This window comes from Elephas maximus, chromosome 7 (genome assembly GCF_024166365.1).
Source record: "Elephas maximus indicus isolate mEleMax1 chromosome 7, mEleMax1 primary haplotype, whole genome shotgun sequence".
Classification (NCBI taxonomy): Eukaryota; Metazoa; Chordata; class Mammalia; order Proboscidea; family Elephantidae; genus Elephas; species Elephas maximus.
In genome coordinates this window covers 43994873-44015163 of record NC_064825.1, presented here as the reverse complement: position 1 = coordinate 44015163, position 20291 = coordinate 43994873, and the positions used below count along the sequence as shown (strand labels likewise).

At 39.7% G+C, this 20291-nt stretch overlaps 1 protein-coding gene across 1 annotated transcript in view; it reads right to left on the bottom strand.

The window, feature by feature from the left end:
* Window positions 1-425: 425 nt before the first annotated feature.
* The window catches only part of ALG8 (ALG8 alpha-1,3-glucosyltransferase), a 37248-nt gene continuing 17382 nt past the window's right edge, over window positions 426-20291 (bottom strand). Inside the window, exons 6-13 of the mRNA XM_049889705.1 lie at window positions 18550-18676; window positions 18176-18279; window positions 11885-12005; window positions 8083-8222; window positions 6207-6346; window positions 3408-3505; window positions 3022-3094; window positions 426-2276 (exon numbers count right to left, since the gene is read on the bottom strand). Coding sequence (XP_049745662.1) covers window positions 2045-2276; window positions 3022-3094; window positions 3408-3505; window positions 6207-6346; window positions 8083-8222; window positions 11885-12005; window positions 18176-18279; window positions 18550-18676 — 1035 coding nt within the window. The 3' untranslated portion in view covers window positions 426-2044. The remainder of the gene's footprint in view (window positions 2277-3021; window positions 3095-3407; window positions 3506-6206; window positions 6347-8082; window positions 8223-11884; window positions 12006-18175; window positions 18280-18549; window positions 18677-20291) is intronic.

Here is a 20291-nt window from a genome sequence, read left to right as displayed (position 1 = left end):
CACCACAGTAATCTTAGCTTGTTCTTCTAGGGTTTGTTTAATTTTACATTTTAAAACATTTGAGGCAGCACTTCTATTTATTTAGTAAATAAATTTGTATACATCTGTTGTTGAAAACTACCCACGTCTGTAAAGTTTAAAAACGTGAACACAAGGTATAGTCATTGGAGGTTTTAAGACTATATTCGGACTTTGAACTTTTAAGTCTAACAAAAACTTATAAACTTATGACAGAAAGTTAATATATGACACAAATCACAGCATATTTGCTTTGGTGGAAGATGGGACAGGGCCCAGAGCCTCTGAGGCAACGCTAAGGAACTCCTTGGGCTCTACAGAATATTCTGGAAATCTCTGCACTAGATGAGCTCCTTGTCTTAGTCATCTAGTGCTGCTATAACAGAAACAAGACAAATGGATGGCTTTAACAAAGAGAAGTTTATTCTCTCACAGTTTAGGAAGCTAGAAGTCCAAATTCAGGGCGCTGGCTCCAGGGGAAGGCTTTGTCTCTCTGTTGGCTCTGGAGGAAGGTCCTTGTGATGCATCAGTCTTCACCTGGTCTGGGAGCATCTTAGTGCAGGAACCTTAGGTCCAAAGGATGCGCTCTGCTCCCGGCACTTTCTTGGTGGTATGAGGTCTCCCTGTCTTTCTGCTCGCTTCTTTTTTTATATCTCAGGAGACTGCCTCAAGACACAATCTAATCTTGTAGATTGAGTCCTGCCTCACTAACACAACTGCTGCCCATCCTCCCTCATTAACATCATAGAGGCAGGATTTACAACATATAGGAAAATCATACAATACTGGGAATCATGGCCCAGCCAAACTGATAACACGTTTTGGGGGGGACATAATTCAATCTATGACACTCCTTCAGTTCTGACATCACATCACTTTCACAATGACAACCTACAAAGTGTAATTAGTTTGGTCTTGTTGAGATGCATCCAAATTCATTTTCTAATTTCTCTATTTTGTTTTTTGGATTGTACACTGGTAAAGATGTAACGAACTACATGCGGTCACTTGTGCTAATGCTTGTACTAGTAAACATTTAGATTTTAATCATGGCCACTGCAGCACGCTTCATGCATTCAACTGTGCCCAACACTGGGGCTATCAAGACAAGTAGGGTCTCTGCTTTGAAATTTTGAAGTCTTCTGGGGAAAAGAGATAATCAAGTAGAGCAGCTGTTAATGGTAGAAGTAGATCACTGGCACAGCGGGAGCAGATATTAGGGAAATGGGAATCCCGGATAAAAAGTATGTAATGAGTACCCTTAAATAAGGGAGAAGAAAAGACCAAACTGCAAATACCACTTGCATCACTTCACCTGGTTTTGAAGCCATGAGCAAAGGTCAGGAAAGTGGTAGGCTAATCAAAATTGCAGTGTTTGGTGTTAAAACAAATGAATTGTACAAGATGTCCCTAACTTACTATAAGAGTAGCTGTAATTTGTAGTCTCTGCTGCCTGGCCAAACCAGTTCATTAAATACTCCCACTGGCTTTTTGAGTACTGTCATTGTATAATTTCAATGAAAAAAAATCTCCAGGAACAAGGTGTACAGAACGGGAACAGAACACCATTTGCTTGTGAGAACACCAATAGGAAACAAAGGAGCTGATAATGATCCAAAAAACTTTGTGTAGAAATATAAAATGGTATTTTATTCACATTTCCCTTAGCATATGTTCCTAATTATGCTTTATAATCTGACAGTGGTTATCATAGGCTACAAATAATTATGCTGTTGATCAGACTCAACTGTTTGCCTGGAGCAAGTAGAGCAGGCTGAATAGTCTCAAACAATTTTAACAGGGGAAGGCAAGATTTGTTTCAGATGCATTTCACTGCTTATGGAGGAAGTGGCTTCTCACCATGGTGACAATCACGTTGCTAGGCTGGGCAAGGCCAAATTTGGAAGAACGGTCTTCTGGACAGACCTATTGAAACGAATGGCTCATGCCACCAGCAACTTTCTTCAACTTCTGATTAATTTCCCATGAAATCATTGCTTGGAATATATTCAAACAGTTCCTTTATTCATTGCTTTTTTGTCTTGAGGACAAGAGGGTCAGTCAATACTGAAATATACAGTTTGAACCAAGCATATGTGATGCCCACTGCACAATACACTGAGGTCAGTAACAAAGGGATGAATGGGTACTTCAGCTTCCAGGAGGTGAAAGGGAATATAAATTCACAGCAGACTTCCAGAGGCCCCAGGCCAAGGAGGTAGAAAGTTTCCATCCAATTAAAAAGAGGTTTTTCTTTTCTGAAGAAAAAAGGAGAGTAAAGTCTGACTTTAGATGAGTCATTCTGGGTTACCAAAAGTTTCCTAGCTGAAGCTTCCCCACCTGCACTGCCTTGCTGAGGAAGACAGCCAAATCCAGAGAGTCAAGAGTACTTTAAATTTCATGTTTAGAAAAGCTGATAATCATAAACCATTATCTCAACAACCAAATTTACCTAATCATCATCTACCTATGCTGTCACTTGGCTAAAGGTGCTCAGAGAGAACTAGCTCTGCATTTGGGAGAGGGAAGGGGGCTGGATACTGTGATACCTGAATAAGAACACGGTAAACAATACATAGCTGAGTTTTAATATAATTGGGTACAGGAGTTTTTATGGACACACAGATATGAACACTGAGCAAGCTTTTAAAAATTATAGAGGTAACATTATCGAAAGTTTAGAAGAGAAAAAAATTATACCCATAATTCCATAACAGGAATATTTATATAGTATCTTTTAGTTTTCTCCATGTACATATGTATTTGTTTGGTTTCATTCACAATGCATGTATTTTACATTCCATTTTGTAGGTTAATATAAAGTTTTAATTTAAATCAGGTAGTCTCTCCTCAAATATTCCCCAACCTAAAGATATAATCTATGTTGTTGTGTCAGAGTGATGGGATTATGGGTAATTTCTCCCTCTATTTATTATTTGTTTGGTAATGTTGTATTACATTTCAGAAAAGTAAATGTAATTTTAAATGTGCTTTCTGGATTACCTGAATAGAGTCTTCAGTGAGGAAATACTATAGATGGTGAACAGTAACATGAGCAAGATTTTAACGGGGAGTTCTGTTAAAAGAATAAAAAACCCAGATCATAATTTAGCTGATTAAGAGAAAGGTTTATAATGCATAAGGTAATATAATCACACTGACACAGCCTTATAGCCCTAGTAATGCTTTTGAGGTTACCTATCCATTTTTGTGACATCTAAAGATACTGAGGGTTAGAGGAAAACGGGAGGTTTTATTTAAGAAAACAGATAGGGTTTCTCCTTCCAAGAGACTTTAAGGTTATTTGAATGAGATAGTGTAGATCTCTGGGCTCTGATTAAAAGGTCAGGGCAGTCAAATATATCTCCGAAAAGAAAAGGCTGCTTTACCTGGTGCAGTGAAGAGCAGAGGGAAGAGGGAATAATGTCCTGTTGTGGTCAGAATCAGAAAAATCGAAGCGTCTCCTGCTTTTCCCACAGACAGAAGGCTAAAAATAAAAATTCTTATAATTCCTTAAAACAACAATGAAAATTTACACTTGCAAATAGCCTGAATACCCATTATTACTTCTATAACTGGCTTAAGTAGAAAAGAACATGCTGATCTTTGTTACAAATCCAATTCAACTGAGTATATTGATTTTTTAGAGGGAAACTTCAAGGAAATGATAGAAGAATGGATCAAACTGAATGGGGGAGTATCCAAGAAAGAATATTGCTTCCCTGAGTTACTGTCTTCTCCAAAGAAAGAGATTTTGTGGGGCTGGGGGCTGCCTAGTGGTGGTAGCCATGGGAACAGGGCTTGGAGTTTCATTTCTAACTCCACAGTTCCTCCGCTGGACGGTGTCCTATACCTGTTGGTGCTCAGCATGAATTTTGACTAAAAACATTTGCTCTACTTTTTACTTTTTTTCTCAAGTTGCTAAATGAACCCAGACAAGCCATACATATTGATCTGGCAAATTTGCTCACTGTTCTTTCAGAGCTTAAATAATTTCTCTTAAGATTTATGGAAAAAAAGTCTAATTCTATTACCATCTATCCACCTACTGGGTTTCAATTATGCATAAAGAGGACACTAAAATTCGTTGCCATAATGTCCATTCCAAATCATAGCAACCCTACAGGACAAAGGAGAACTGCCCCCTAGGGTTTTCAAGGCTGTAATCTTTAGAGAAGCAGACTGCCACATCTTTTTTCCAAGGAGTGGCTGGTGGGTTTGAACTGCTGACCTTTCAGTTAACAGCCAAGAACTTAACCGCTGTGCCAGCAGGGCCCCTTACGTGGACACTACCGGGTTTAAAATGGTTTTTAAGCATGCCACAATGAAAAGATCACAAGATCCGGCATCTTAAGATTCAGGTTCAAGTCCTAACTGTGCTCCTTGCTGTGTGTGGACAAGTCATTTAGCCTTTCTGAGCACCAGTTTCTGCAGATGTTAAGACAGGGATGATATCCACTTAACCTAATTATTTTAAAGGTTGTTATGAGGCTCAAATGAAAGAATGAAGAAAAAAAAAAGTTCTAGAAAACCTAAAGTGCTGTACAAATGTTAGATATTATTCCAGAATGGACTCTATCTTTTTTACCTTGACTAGCAACATTTAACAAGGAACGGCTGTGATGTGTGATGACATCAAACCCCATGCTTTTTCCATTCCATGCTGCCTCTCAACATCCAGACCTAATAGCCTGGTATGGTGATTCTTCCACCCTCCATGGCTCCAGAAAGTCTGGAGTCCATGAAAAACCCGTTGCCATCGAGTCGATTCCGACTCATAGCGACCCTAAAGGACAGAGTAGAACCACCCCATAGGGTTTCCAAGGAGCACCTGGAGGATTTGAACTGTCGACCTTTTGGTTAGCAGCTATAGCTCTTAACCACTATGCCATCATGAGAATTTGAAATTCTGTTCTGTGTTTTCCCCTTTTTGATCAGGATTCTTCTACAGAATCTTTGATCAAAATGTTCAGTAATGGTAGCCAGGCACCACCCAGGTTTTATAGTTTCATGGCAAAGGAGGCCGTTGTTCATGGAGGCTATTAGCTACACCTTCCATATCCTCCTATTTCTGATTCTCCTTCTTCCTCTGTTGCTCCAGGTGCACAGAGGCCAACTGTTCTGCCTTAGACGGCTGCCTGCAAGCTTTAAGATCTGAGGTACTATCCTACGAACTAGGAGGTAGAACAGAAGGATGAAACATGTTATTAGGCCAATTACCTGGGATGTCCCCATGAAACCATGACCCTAAATCTCCAAATCAAGCAACCAAATCTCATGAGGTGTTTGTACATAAGCAGCCTCAGCAGCTACTCTTTTTCTTTTTGTCATTATATCTATCACACAACCTTGCCGATTAACTTTTTACAGGTGTACAACTTATTGACAGCAATTACAATAACTGGCTGTGCAATACTCTTAATCAATGCAAATTTTCTATCACTGTTAACCCCGCCTTCCCCTGCTGCCTCCTGCCCCTGGTAACCACTAAGAAACTTTGATCTCTATACATTTGTCTTTTCTTGTCTTTTTATATGAGTGAGGTCATACAATATTTGTCCTTTTATGATTGGCTTATTTTGCTTAGTACAATGTCGTCAAGCTCCATCCATACTGTAGCATGTATCAAGACTTCATTTCTCCTACTGGCTGAGTAGTATTCCATTGTATGTATGTAGCACATTTTGTTTACCCATTCGTCTGCTGATGGGCACTCAGATTTTTTTCACCTTTCGGCTATCGTGAATAGGGCTGCAATGGACATTGATGTACAAGTCTCTCTTTGATTCTCTGCTTTCAAGTCTTTTGGGTATATACCTAGAAGTGGAATTGCTGGGTCACAGAGTAGTTCTATTCTTCGTTTTTTGAGGAACCAACACACTGTTTCCACAACAGCTATACCATTTTGCATTCCCACCAGCAAAGGATAAGGGCTGGTGTTGTGATTCTTAACCACTCCAGTTCCTCTTACCAAAAAATATACACGATTTTGTATACCTCAGAGCCTCTGTGGGTCCAAGGATCCCAAGTTAAGCATCCCTTCCCGGTCCTACTGGGAAATCTATTCCTGTACATCTTTGCCTCTGCCAATGTCACTGACCATGCCAAGAAAGGACAGATTAAATGGAAGACAAAAGGATCACTGTGAAGCATGCCAGTAATGCTGACAGACTGAGCTATCTGCTTACCTCATTGGGAGAACTGCTAGGAGTATGGCTTTTTCATGGACGTGCCACCCAAACATGAAGGAGCTCAAGGCACAAAGAATGAGACATCGGAGAAAGCCTCTGGGCCCTTGGGGTTTAAACCAAAGACAGAAAATAGAGGGCTAGGAACAACAGGCAAAGATAAAACTTCAGTATCATTTTAAATAGGCTTTACAGAAACACTGATTAGGTTAATACAATTTGCATTCTCTGAAAAACGGCAGATCTTAGAGAATTCTCCACTGAACTGGGCAACAACTAAAAAAAAAGGGCATTCAAAAATACATGTTTAACTCATTAAAACTAATTCTACTTATTGAAAGTTAATAATAAGTAATAATTATGCTCTGGGAAATCCAGTATAATCCCATATTACATCTCCAAAATTAGCTAGCTAATAGTCACTGAACCTGTCACGTCCAATTATGAAAGTTCACAGATATATCTGGGCTAATAATAATAGAAAAAATACTAACAAACAAATACCTAGCTTTGTCTGCTGCAACATCATTCACAATAAAACTATAGCCTTCAATAAGCAGCTTACAACACTCAGAGTTTTGGAAAAAAGGTTTTTACCTCAGCTAGAACCTATGACTCATTAGGCCAGCAGAGCTTAATTAACCTACATATACCATTAAACCCCATTGCCGTTGCATCAATTAGTGCTCATAGTGACCCTACAGACGATTAACCGCTGCGCCACCAGGGCTCCCACATACCATTACTGCCACGTAATTTTTTTTTTTTTATAATTAAATAGGATCACATGTCTTACTAGTAGGCTCGTATTATTCTGAAACCAAAGTAACAGCTGAGTGTAGTTATTAAGTTGTTTATATAGTCCACTGAAATCATGTCAGGAAGAATCCCTGGTAAATGAAAACAACTATGAATGAAGCCTCTGAAAGCAGCTGACTCACGAGAATTTTATCTGATGCTGGTACACTCATTGTGGACCCTCCCATTTCATTATCATCAGCAACATAAAAATCCATGCAGCTGAGACACATTTGGATTTTTGACTATTTAATTATGGCTAGGGGAAAAAAAAAAGTCAAACCTGGATGTCCCTGCCACAAACATTTTATTCTTTCTACACTGGGTGGTCCAAGCCCCTTCAACCATGGGTTTTTCTTTTTTTCCTCCATCAGAATTAACAGATGGCCTGATAGCCGCTGCAGAGAATCTCTCTTACAGGGGCTTTTTTTAAATTGTGCTTTAAGTGAAAGTTTACATATCAAGTCAGTCTCTCACACAAAAACCCATATACATCTTGCTATGCACTCTCAATTACTCTCCCCCTAATGAGACAGCCTGCTCTCTCCCTCCACTCTCTCTTTTCGTGTCCATTTCGCCAGCTTCTAACCCCCTCCACCCTCTCATCTCCCCTCCAGGCAGGAGATGCCAACATGGTCTCAAGAGTCCACCTGATCCAAGAAGCTCACTCCTCACCAGCATCCCTCTCCAACCCACTGTCCAGTCCAATCCATGTCTGAAGAGTTAGCTTCGGGAATGGTTCCTGTCCTGGGGCAACAGAAGGTCTGGGGGCCATGACCACCGGGGTCCTTCTAGTCTCAGTCAGACCATTAAGTCTGGTCTTATGAGAATTTGGGGTCTGCATCCCACTGCTCTCCTGCTCCCTCAGGGGTTCTCTTACAGAGGCTTTTACTAGTAATCCTTCCTTACAATGTTAAAAATTACTCTAAGAATTGCTGAGAAATATCTCAATCTGAAGAAGGTTATAGCTGTGGAATTTGTCCTACAGTTTGAAATGCTTAAAAATTGAAATTCAAGCAGGTACATAAAAAAAAGCAGCGAGAACTTAAGATATAAGCACCATCTGTTCACTGCTTACCAATATGGCAATCAGAGTGCCGATGAAGGTTGCCAAGGGAGTCACAGACGGAAGGACTGTGTGTTGGAACTGCTGAACCAAACCACTTGTCATGGAGACCTTGGGAATCTTTTCGGGATCAAGAAGTTTCAACTGTAAACCTATTGAGTAAGTAGAACATGTTGTTATTATGTTTTATTTTTATCAACAGCATACCGTATTACACCAATTCCTTGATGAAAAAAACACCACAAATGACTAAATCTTATTGCTGCTTAAAGGTCAAGATTTCATGAACTCAATTCTGCACTATTCTACCTAAAGTACCTCTGGTCTTAAGATTATATTACATACAAAGCAGCTATTTGCATTGAAATCGGCAATCTGGGCAGCTCTGCAGGAAGCTTGCTGGCAGTGTGAACAGCAATCTGCTCTCTCCTCTAAAAGGAAGCAAGCTTGCTAAATGCAGGTCTGACCATCTCACAGCCCAGCTTTGAATCCTTCATTGACTATAGGATAAAGCCCATAGTCCTAAGCATGGCATACAGTGGTCTCCTGCGATCTAGCCCCTTCCTACCTCTATAGCACCATCTCTCCCACTTTGTTAAACATGGCGCAGCTACACCAAAGTGACTGCAGCTCCTCAACACACCTCCCTCCAGACGCTTTGCCCCTTTGCTTAGCATGACCTCCTCACTTCGCTAAGGTAACGCCTTATTCACCTGTATCAGAGAGCTTCCTAAATCAAGAAGTAGAGCTGATTTTCTTAAGTGCCAGGTATACGTTCTGTCCATCACACTACACTGTATTTGTGTATGTATTAAACTGGGTTCTTTAAATGCAGAAAGGATGATGAATTCATTCTTATCCCTAGTACATAGGAGTTCAATAAATACTTGTTTAATGAACCAAGTCTGAGGATGAGGATGTAAGCCCCATCCCAAGCATGCTCTGGGGTAAAAAGATAGTCAGGGACAAGCACCTTTGCTGCCCACTGTCTAATGCCGCCCAAAGTTAGTGATGTGTGCGGAAGGTGTAGACTGCCAAAATACTTTCTATTTGTTCACCACTCTCCCTTTTCCCTACAGCCTATGAATTTCTCCCTTTTTTTTTTTGAACGTTTTACGTAGAAGTTTATAGAGCAAATTAGTTCCCCATTCAACAGTTCATACACAAATTGTTCTGTGACACTGGTTGCTATCCCTGCAATGGGTCAGCATTCTCCCCATTTCCACTCTGCCTTCCCGTTTCTATCCCTCCAGTTCACCTGCCCCCTCCTTGGCTTCTCATCTTTGCTTTTGGGCAAATGTTGCCCATTTCATCTTGTATAATTACTAGTTCTAACGAGCACATTCTTCATGGGTGTTATTGTTTGTTTTATAGGCCAATCTATTATTTGGCTGAAAGGTGACCTCTGGGAGTGGCCTCAGTTCCAGGGTAAAAGGGTGTCTTAGGGCAATAGTCCCGGGGGTTCTCCAGTCTCTATCAGTCTTACTGGTCTGGTCTTTTTTATAAATTTGATTTTTGTTCTACATTTTCTCTCATTCTAACTGGGATCTTCTATTGTGTCCTTGGTCAGAGTGGTTAGTATTTGTAGCTGGGCACCATCTAGTTCTTCTAGTCTCACGGTAGAGGAGGCTGTGGTTCCTGTGGGCCATTAATCCTGTGGACTAATTGCTTCCTCAAGTCTTTGGTTTCCTTCACTCTCCTTTGTTCCAGACAGGAACAGAACAATAGTTGTATCTTAGATGGCTTCTCACAAGGTTTTAAGACCCTGGATGCTACTCACCAAACTAGGATGTAGAACATTAACTTTATGAACTACGTTATGCCAACTGACCTAGATGTCCCCCAAGACTATGACCCTTAGCCTTCAAGTCCAGTAATTCAGTCCCACAACATATTTTGATATGTCTAGGAAGTTTCCATAACTGTACCCTCTATGTGCTCTGTTACATATATGAATATATGTGTACATACAAATGTGTATATGCAAATGCTCACAACTACACCTATATACGGAAACCCTGGTGACATAGTGGTTAAGTGTTACAGCTCCTAACCAAAAGGTCGGTAGTTTAAATCCACCAGATGCTCCTTTGGAAACTCCATGGGGCACTTCTACTGTCTTATAGGGTCACTATGAGTTGGAATTGACTCGACGGCAACAGATTTTTTATACCTGTATATGTGCACACATGTACTCCCATTATGTCCTCCCACATCTATATAGCATACATATCTACCTATGTAACTACTCACAAAATTTTGGTTGTTACTGCTGTTGTGGCAGAAGTGTGTATATTATAGCATTTACTGTAGCAGTCCTTTATTCTTGAGTACCTCTCAGTGTCATCATTTACCTTGATCACGTTGTGCTGATTTCCTCCATACTATGTACGGCCTTTTCCTTCTCCAGATGATTTTTTCTTAAAGCTAATAATTATGTCCTCAAAACACAAAGTTGTCTAACCTGTCAGTGACTTTTCAAGTAACATATTTTTGGAGGAGACAGACATACAACATAAGGGATAGCACAATCTCGACTCAGGCAAGGCAACTGACCCTTGTACTGATAGTTTACTGGCTGTTTAAAGCTTTTTTGAAATATAAATACTAAGAAATTACTTTGTAGGAATGCCATGCACATCAAGGCTGTATCCACAGCGGGTGAGGGATAACAAGTTATGATTTCCTACAAGTATGTATCAAAAACAGTAACAGCAGCCACCACGCATTAAAGCATCCACCATATACCACGGGTTTCGCAGCCATTATTTTTAGCTCCCTGAGGCATGGAAAGATGGAATAATTTGCCCACAGTCACACAAGAAACAGGCGGTAGAGCTTCTGTCTAGCTCTAAAGCCTCTGCTACAATATCCTAGCACTTTATTCTTGTATTTGTTCCTCAGGACATGCTGTTAATTACTACTGCTTCCCTATTACAAATGAGGAAAGCAACACGAGGAATCAAATGACTTGCTCAATGCCACACAACCAGCATTTTATGCAGGGGGGCCTCCAAACCAAGTCATCAGATACTAGATCAGGGGTCCACAAACTACAACCCACAGGCCAAATCCAGCCTGTGGCCTGTTTTCATACAACCCTAAGCTATAAAGGGTTTTTACATTTTTAAAGGGTTATAAAACAAAACGAAAACCCAAAAACACAGTATGCGGCCTGCAGAGTCTGAAATATTTACTTTCTGGTCCATCACAGCAAATGTTTGTTGATTCCTGCTCTAGACTATGTTAATCTCACATCAAGTCAGGCTGGATTCACTAATGAGAGACTGTGAGTTATTCCAAAGTGAGTTATTATCAGCAGAACCAGCTCAAGGCATAAATTATTTTTCAACACGAGCCAAATTTAAAAGCATTGCCTATGTTCCCCATTTCTCCCGCCACAGCAAAATGCACACCTATCATTTTCCTTAATGTTTTAATACCCAGAATCACAACTTATACATTCTTCTTCTTTACATGTTAGGTTTAAAAGCAGGGTTAACTCTGGTGAATTTGTTTTAATTATGGCAAAAATTGCCTTAAAAAATGTTTAAATATATCCTTTTTCCCCAAGGAAAGCAGCAACAACCTCACCGCTGCAAAAAGCCTTTATAAGGAATGCGCTAAGTGTGCTGTTAACTGCACTGAAATCTCAGTCCCAAGAACCAACCGCTCCCCCTGTTCATCTTGAAAACTGAAATGACAGATCGTAGAACAAACAGCTCAGCCACAATCAAAACACAAAGCAGGTTTTTCCATTTCTAGATGTGAGCAGTCCTTTCAATATCCATGGTCTAAGTAAAGTGGTACTAACCGATGATGGACAGCACTTTGTCCAAAGCATTGTACAAAGCCCAGAAATTTGGAGCCCAATATGCATGGCAGAGCCCTCTCTTGAAAGGGAAGAGTCGTGAAAAGACTTGAGGCAGTTGGTTCTGTTCAAAAGGGAAAATAAACAGATTAAACAATGATCAATATTTTCCAAATTAAAAAGAGAAGTAGGGAATTGTCTATGGCATGTTGTTGTGTGCTGTCATGTCAATTCCCATTTATAGTGACCTTACAAGACAGAGTAGAATTGCCCCATAGGGTTTCCAAGGCGTTAATCTTTATTGGAGCAGATCACCAGGTCTTTTCTTCTGCAAAGCCAAGCTTTTAACTATTGCACTACCAGGGCTCTTTGTCTATGGCACAGTTGTGTAGAAAGTTATCAGGTTTGAGTTGCAGTCTGTGCTCCTTCAAATAAGTACTTATGTGCTCCTGCGCAGTTTACAGAACCTCTTGTCTAAGCTCATCTGTCGAGTGGACAAAGCACATGAAAGTACTTGGAATACCAGTCCAATACTGTTATGAGATAAACACAATAAGGAAATTATTGACAAGGTGCAAGGAGAGCACAGACTGAAGCTTATCTAACTCTACTGGAGAGAAGGGGAGAGTAGGGAAGACTTAACAAAAGATGTGGAATTTTTCAATTTTAGTGGGAATTAAAATTACTTAGTTGATTTCTAAGTTGACTTTAGATACATTGGTTCACTTGGTCCTCACCGAAACATTACTCTTTTACCTGAAACAAGAAAACTCAAAGTTGATTACAAAAGTATCTCTCGTTATGCAAATTATTGAGATTCTAAGTTCAGACAGCAAAGTTGGAGAATGAGAGATAACTATAGTTTGTCTAACTAGGAAGTGAAGAATCCAAAATTCAATCCGGATCTAACTTGAAAGCTCATGCTATTTCCACTGACCCATGCAGCCACTGTTAGGAAAGCACTACACATCAGACCTGGGCGATGGGATGGCAAAGGACAACCTCCACCCCCACTGCCGCCCCAAACAAGACACAATCCTCAACTTTCCGGTTCAGCAAGCAGACAAAAAAATGTGAAATGATAAGAAAAGTATCAGTAGATGAGAAAAGCAGCATAGTAAAAAACTATTTAAATAACATAAAAATAGTAATTAGGACTATTTATTATTTACCATGTGTACATGATAAGCAGAGACTGCTAGACCACCAACAGATCCTCAGTAACCCTTCCCTCTTTCTTCTTCGGTAATATAATCTTTAATCATGGCTGCCCTGAATAAGAGCTACCTTTCTCGGCCTCCCTTGAAGCTAGGTAGCCATATGATGGAGTTGTGGTGATCAGAACGTAAACAGAGGTGGTGTGTGGCAGCTTTCAGGATAGATTTGTCCTTAAAGGAAGAAGCATGCCCTTCCCCCATTTCTTTTCCTACTGCTTAAAACGTGGACATGATGGTTAGAGTTGGGGCAGCCAACTCGGGCCATGAGGTAACTTTCGTAATGGAGGTTACACATGGTAGAGCAAGAAGACAGGGAACCCAGGTCCCTGACATCATGGAATACTGTGGCAGCCCTTTTACATGGGAGAATAAATACTTTCTATGTTTAAATTAAATTATTGTTATTTGAGTTTTTCTGTAGCTGCAGCCAACTGAATCATAAATGATATATACCTATTTTTTTACTTAATCCTCACAACAATCCTAAGAGGACTTCTTACCTCTGTTTTACAGATGTGAAAACCAAATCATAAAGAGATGTTAAATGACTTGCCCAAGTTCACACGCCAATGAAGCAGCAGTGCTGGAGTTCAGCCTCAGGTGTGACTGCACAGCTCTAACTCATAACCACTCCTACTGACAGCAGCAGCCCCAGTTTTTAAAGCATGTTAATAGATCTGATCTAGTCCTCACAAACCCCATGGAGAGACAAAGAAAACAACATCAAATTCCTGAAACCTTAGCCCTTCCTTCAATTATTCTTCTCTCCCTCCTCTTAAGAAAGCCATGCTTCTTGCAGAGTTGTCTGTACTCCCTGGCTCCATTTCCTTATTTCTCAATCACATTTCTCCTCACTGCAATCTCACTTCTGCCCTGACCTCTCCACCGAAACTGCTCGCATACAAGGTCTCCAGTGGCCTTCATGTCAGCAAGGTCACTGAGGTCTTACCCTGCTTGAACTTCCAGCACAGCTGAGAGAGTCGACTGCCCTCATTTTCAGAATGCCCTTCCCTTTATGCTCATGCCCCACACCCTGATCCTTCCTAATTCTCTGGTTGCTCCTTTTCTCCTTTGTGGTTCTACAGAGTCTACCCCCTACATCTCTCTTGGATTATCCGCTCTCTCCTTGCCCTTTGTCTCTTCCCTAATCCAGGTCATCATCACCTCATGCTTCTTCAGCAGCCTTCAAACTCCTCACTTTCACTCTTGCCCCCCTCCAATCCATTCTCTGTAGAGCACAGGGGGCTTTGGGAATGCAGGTTACACATGGAAGAGCAACAAGACAGGGGAAGACAGAGTGATCTTTCTAAAACACAAATCTACTCATCCTTCTTCCCTGTTTAACTCCTCTCAGGAGTCCCACTGTCCCCGTAAAACTCTAACACGGCCACTAACTGGCCCATATCACCCTCCAGCCTCATGTCTCACCACTTTCTTTCCTGAAGTTACTCAACTCCTTTTAGTTCCCTGCCTTTTCGTCCCAGAACCACTTTCTTGGCCTGGAACTCTCTTCTCTTCTCAACCGACTTAACCCCAGTATTCACTATTCAAATCTTAGTTTAAATGTCCCTTTGTTCCAAGGGGGCATTTCCTGGCTCCTAGGCTAAGTTAGGTCCCTCGGCTGCATGTGTTCCCATAGCACCCTCTATTTCTATCACATTAAAGTATATTGCTCTTTACAGCTGTTACTCGCTAAATGCTTTCCTTACTACAATTAAAGCTCTGCAACGTTAGGAAAGTACTGTTTTTCAGAGTTGTATACCCATACCAAGCCTTACACAAGTAAAGTGTGCAATAAATTGATGTTGAATAAATTAATTCAAAGAGAATTAAATTTTCATCTAATTAACTTTAAAAATAATGGTACATTGTATTTGTAAAGCCTACCATAGTTTACAAATCACTTCCCCATATGATAACTATCTCACTCAATATACATAATAGGCCTTTGGGGACTTTATCCCCTTTTACAGATGAGGAAAATAAGGCTGACAGATGAGTGAGTGTCTTGCCCTGTTCGCTCTGCTAGTAAGTAGCACGACAGTCCAAGTTCAGTGCCCTTTTGTATTAGTTACCTTCCTACAACCGAGCAGCAAAAGCTTCACATAAATTACTTCATTTCTAAATTATTATTTCTTGTTTAATTTCTGCAGGTGGAAATGCAAGTTAATTCATGAACTTCATATAAAAATGTTCACAAATTGGTTACTTTCTTGAAAATAAATGTTCCATATAAAAAGATACAACTTAGCCCTATGAAGAACTATCTGATCACCGTATTTTTAGCATATTTTCACTCCTAAACTCGATGGACCAAAATATAATTTTGTGAACACCTGGGTCCTAGTCCACCAGGTTTGATTTTAGAGAATACGTTTAAAGTGAGAAATAACAGACTCCAATAAAGTTGTTTTTAAGTATACTGCTAGCTACTTGAGGCAATGGTTCTTAACTATAGCTGGGTATCAGAATCTTCCGAAGACATAACTGAGGGGTGTGTGTGTACATTTCAAACATACATAAAATAGAACTGTATAATGAGCCCTATGTACACATGGGGTCACCATGAGTCGGAATTGACTTAATGGCAACTGGTTTGGGTTTGTGTACTCATTACCCAATTTCAGTAATTAGCAATTCATAGCCAACCTTGTTTTAACTGCATCTATACCAACATTAACATCCTCACCTCCTGTATTATTCTGAAGCAAATTTTAGACGTTTTCACTTCAACCATAAATATTTCAGGATGTACCTCAGTCTAAATGATATGAGAACCAATAGTTTAAGGGAAGACATCAGTTGCAAAGTGATTCAGGTGCTATCTATACTTAGGATTATTTTCCCTTAAGTGTTTTGGGTACAGTAGAAAAAAGTGACTGCTTCTCCCCTAATCTATTGATCCAGGGTCCCCCTGGCTACAAATTAACTAAGGTTTTAGCTCCTGTTGGCCAAATCTCAGGAAGGTCAGAATGACAAGTGAAGGTAATTGGGCAGAAGTACAGGGATAAACTTTTCTCTGAGTCCCACCAGCAGTCAATACCAAGCAGCTGCAGGCTATTTACTTACCCCTTTGATTTAGCTCTCTTTCTGCTTTGGCCTGACATATGCAACTAATGGAAGGACTGTGAGTTAAACTAAGCGGTGTCCTTAAATTCTCACGCAACTCTCTGCAGATAGCTGTGGGTGATGTTTCAAATCAGGTTCCATGTCAAACTCTTCATTCCCAAAATTGAGAATAGAGGCAGAGTTAGGCTAAAAGATTTTCACAGTTCAGGAATGGTAAGTTATTTACAAATACATTTAAGATATTTAAGTTTGACATGTCTGCTAGTAAGACCAAGTAAACTGAGGCACCTGACTAAAGTAAAATGGATGCTCTAGAGTTTGGGGCCTGCTCTGCCCTGCCTGTCTTTTAATATATGCAAACCCCTGATTTATTCTTTAAAGCCTATAACTAACTATAAACTAAAGAAAGTTTTTTCCTCTTCTCTGTTGTTAAACTGAGAGAATAGCAAACTGTTTCACAGGAGCTACTAAGACCCTTCCTGAAGCAGCGTCTCAGGAAGACCTTGAAGCCGACATTTATCTAGGTCTCCTAGGCAACTATCCTGTTGCTGTCAAGTCAATTCTGTCTCATAGTGATCCTACAGAACAGGGTAGAATTGCCCCGTAGGTTTCCGAGGAGCAGCTGCTGAATTCGACCTGCTGACCTTTTGGTTAGCAGCCAAGCTTTTAACCACTGCACCACCAGGGCTCCCCTAGGCAACTACTGATAAGAAAAATTTCACTTAAGCAAGCTATTTCTAAGACAGAAATGTCCTGTAACCTTCCCCCTACTCCTAATCCCCACTTTTAGTAACCAGCCTTATATTAATCTAAGTTTGTAATGTCTAATCAAAATGGTACAGCTCAAGTACTTTGTTTTCACCCTTTAAAAGGTCTTTGCTGCTTCGCCATTTTGGAAGTGTTTGTTCACTCCACAAAATCATATGTTTTCCCCAGTCCACACTGTTGTCAAACCTACAACAAATCTCCTTGCTTTACTTTAACAAAGTCAGCGTTTATTATTCTTCGACCCTAGTAAAGCTAGAAATTTACCAAGTTAAGACAACTCTCACAAGCATACAAAATCTTCAATATTTTAAAGTCCAAGGAATTGACATCAAACCTGTCATATGCAAGATGGGTGAAATTTAGAAAGAACCTTCCTGATCCTACTAATCTTTGGGAAGAAAATCTGGCAATGATTAGTAAAATGTAAAATGTATATATCTTTGACTCACAAATTTCCGTTTTAGGTATTTACCCAAGAGATATGCTCACCCAAATGCACAAACCAAAAATCAAAACCAAACTCATTGTCGTCAAGTCAATTCCGATTCTTAGCGACCCTACAGGACAAAGGAGAACTGCCCCATAGGGTTTCCAAGGAGCTGCTGGTGGATTCAAGCCACTAACCTTTTGATTTGCAGCTGTAGCTCTTAACTACTGTGCCACCAGGGCTCCAATTGCATAAAGCCACACATATATGGATTTCATTCCAGCACTGGTTACTATTATTAAAAAAACTGCAAAGAACCTAAATGCCCATCAACGGGGAACTGATTAAATAAGTAATCTTAATGTAACTATGTAAATATCTGAGTCCTAGTCCACCAGGTTTGATTTTAGAGTAGAATACCTTTTAAAGTGGGGGATAACAGATTTCAATACAGTCTTTAAGTATCCAATGGCCTACTATGCAGCTGGAAAAAGAGTGATTTCTCTTCCTCTACTGAGATGGACAAATGTTATGATATACTTTTAATCTAAAAAAAGCAAATTATAATGCAATTGAGGAAAAAAGTATGTGTATGTGTGTGACATAAAGTTAAACATACACACATACATAAACATATTTGAACATGCACAAAAATATCTGAAAGGATACCATCCTATTTTGGGGGAGTTATTTTGGGGAGGAGGCGTAAGAAAGGAATAACTTCTTATTTTTTATATTCCTGACTTTATTATTTTTTTCTGAACAACAACGAAACATGTTACTTTATTTAAAAAAAAGAAAAAAAGGACTTACCAAGGCTAGGAAAGGACCCAATGAAAGCGCAGAAACTAGGAAAGCAATCAGCCCCAGGGAAATGACACGGACAAAGCTGAAACTGTTCCACCGGACGGACCCATCTACAGAAAAGGAACACTATCATTAACCAAGAGAATGGGAAGTCCTAACTTACGCTGTGTGCTAAAGCTAGAAGGACCCCCGACGGTACCACAACCTTTATGATGTGGCAAGAGCAGAGAACAGTTAGAATGGGTAAAGGGTTTACAGGATCAGTAGCTGAGACATCTCTGCTGTACCTCATAGAACCCTTTCACCAAGCAAACCACCAAGCCAACACAGTAGCGAAGGAAAGAAATGAAAAAGGTTGTGTTATTATCACTAGAACTTGCCTGGTTTATTTGCAGTGAAACAGTAAGAGCGGAGCAAATATACACCATAGGCCGGTGCTACGTAGAGGTAAATGTGCTTGAAATGCAGGAGAACAGCAAAAAGAAATGCTCCTTCCAGATGCCTTTTCTAGAAGATTTAAAAAAGAAATGTCACTTTCATTTTCAGAGTGAAATAAATGTAATAATGCAGTCTTCTGGATCGGATCCTGGAATAGATAAAGGACATAAGTGGAAAAACTGGTGAAATCCAAATATATCAATGTTGGTTTCTTAGTCTTGACAAATGTAACATGGTTATATAAGATGTTAACATTAGGGGAAAATGGGGAGTATACAGGAACTCTCTGCACTATCCCTGCAATTTCTCTGTAAATTTAAAATTATTTCCCAAAAATATATATATACATATATTTTAAGATATATTCTGAAATACTTACGAATGATATATATGATGTCTGGGATGTGTTTCAAAATAATCCTCTGTGTATGTGTATGTGTGTGTGCAGCAATCACTATTTTCTCTACCTTTGTATATGACTTAAATTTCCTATAACAAAACGTTGTAAAAATTCAGGAAAAACATTCTACAGGCAGTATAAAGAGAACGCAACAGACAAGTGATTCCAGCTAGCTTTTACACTGAGTTTAGTGGGTTCATAAATTCAATATTTCAACAAGAACTTACTAAGTGGTAAGTTTGATGCTGAGATGCAGGGTATATCATCACTAACAACACACATTACATTCTCCCTAAGGAGCTAGAGCCTAGAAGATTCAATTACTCCCACTTCCTTACCCTTTTACAATAGCCAGAGTTGATTTCCAAAGAGGAGCCAGAAATAGGGATATGAATGAATGTACATGATACTACGCTACTGAAGAACCATTTAAATCCTGTGTTGCAGCCTAGGTAATATATAGTACTACCAGGCTGAAGGCACCAAGCAGAGCACTTAATCCTAACAAACCGTCCGGGAGATTAAGGAATTCTGATTAAAAAAACCAGAATTGACTATAACTAACTCTGAATTCTACTTATCTCACAGGAATTCTGGAAGGATCAAATGAGATAATGGTCTTAGGATTCAACAACGTAAACTTCCAAAGAGACCATGAAAGGCCAGGGTGCCCTCTCTTGCTGTCTCATCATCAGACAGTCTAGGATATGCTGGGTTCATTAAAAAGAATGGGATGCTTCCAGGTATCTCTCTTCACCAATTTTATAACTGATTTAAGATCCAGATATGGCCTGATTATATAGCTGATTCTACAGCCAAACTTCAGTTCATTTGTTTAACAACCATCCAACAATCATTCACTGAGCACCAATTATGTTCTAAGCACTATGCGGCTTTTTATGATTAAAGGAAAAAAATTTATCCTGATATTTAAGGTTGATAGCATTGGGTTAAAAGAGCATTAAAATATATTACCAAATTTGATCTTTCCAAAGTCCCTGTGAGATAAATAGCACCATTTTACAAATAAAAATGTAACACGGGGTAAAAATCTTTTCATGAGAAAACAGGCTGAGAGGGTGAAATGATTTGCCTTGGGCTAATGGTTCCCAAACCTGACTGTGTATCAAAATTCCCTGGGAATTTCTAGGCCCCAATCCCAGAGATTCTGATTCACTATAGAGAGGGAAAGCCCAGAATCTGAATTTCTGATTTCCTCCTCTATAAAAGGAATAATACCAACCTCACACAATGGTTGTGAGGTTTACTCAGTAAGATACATGT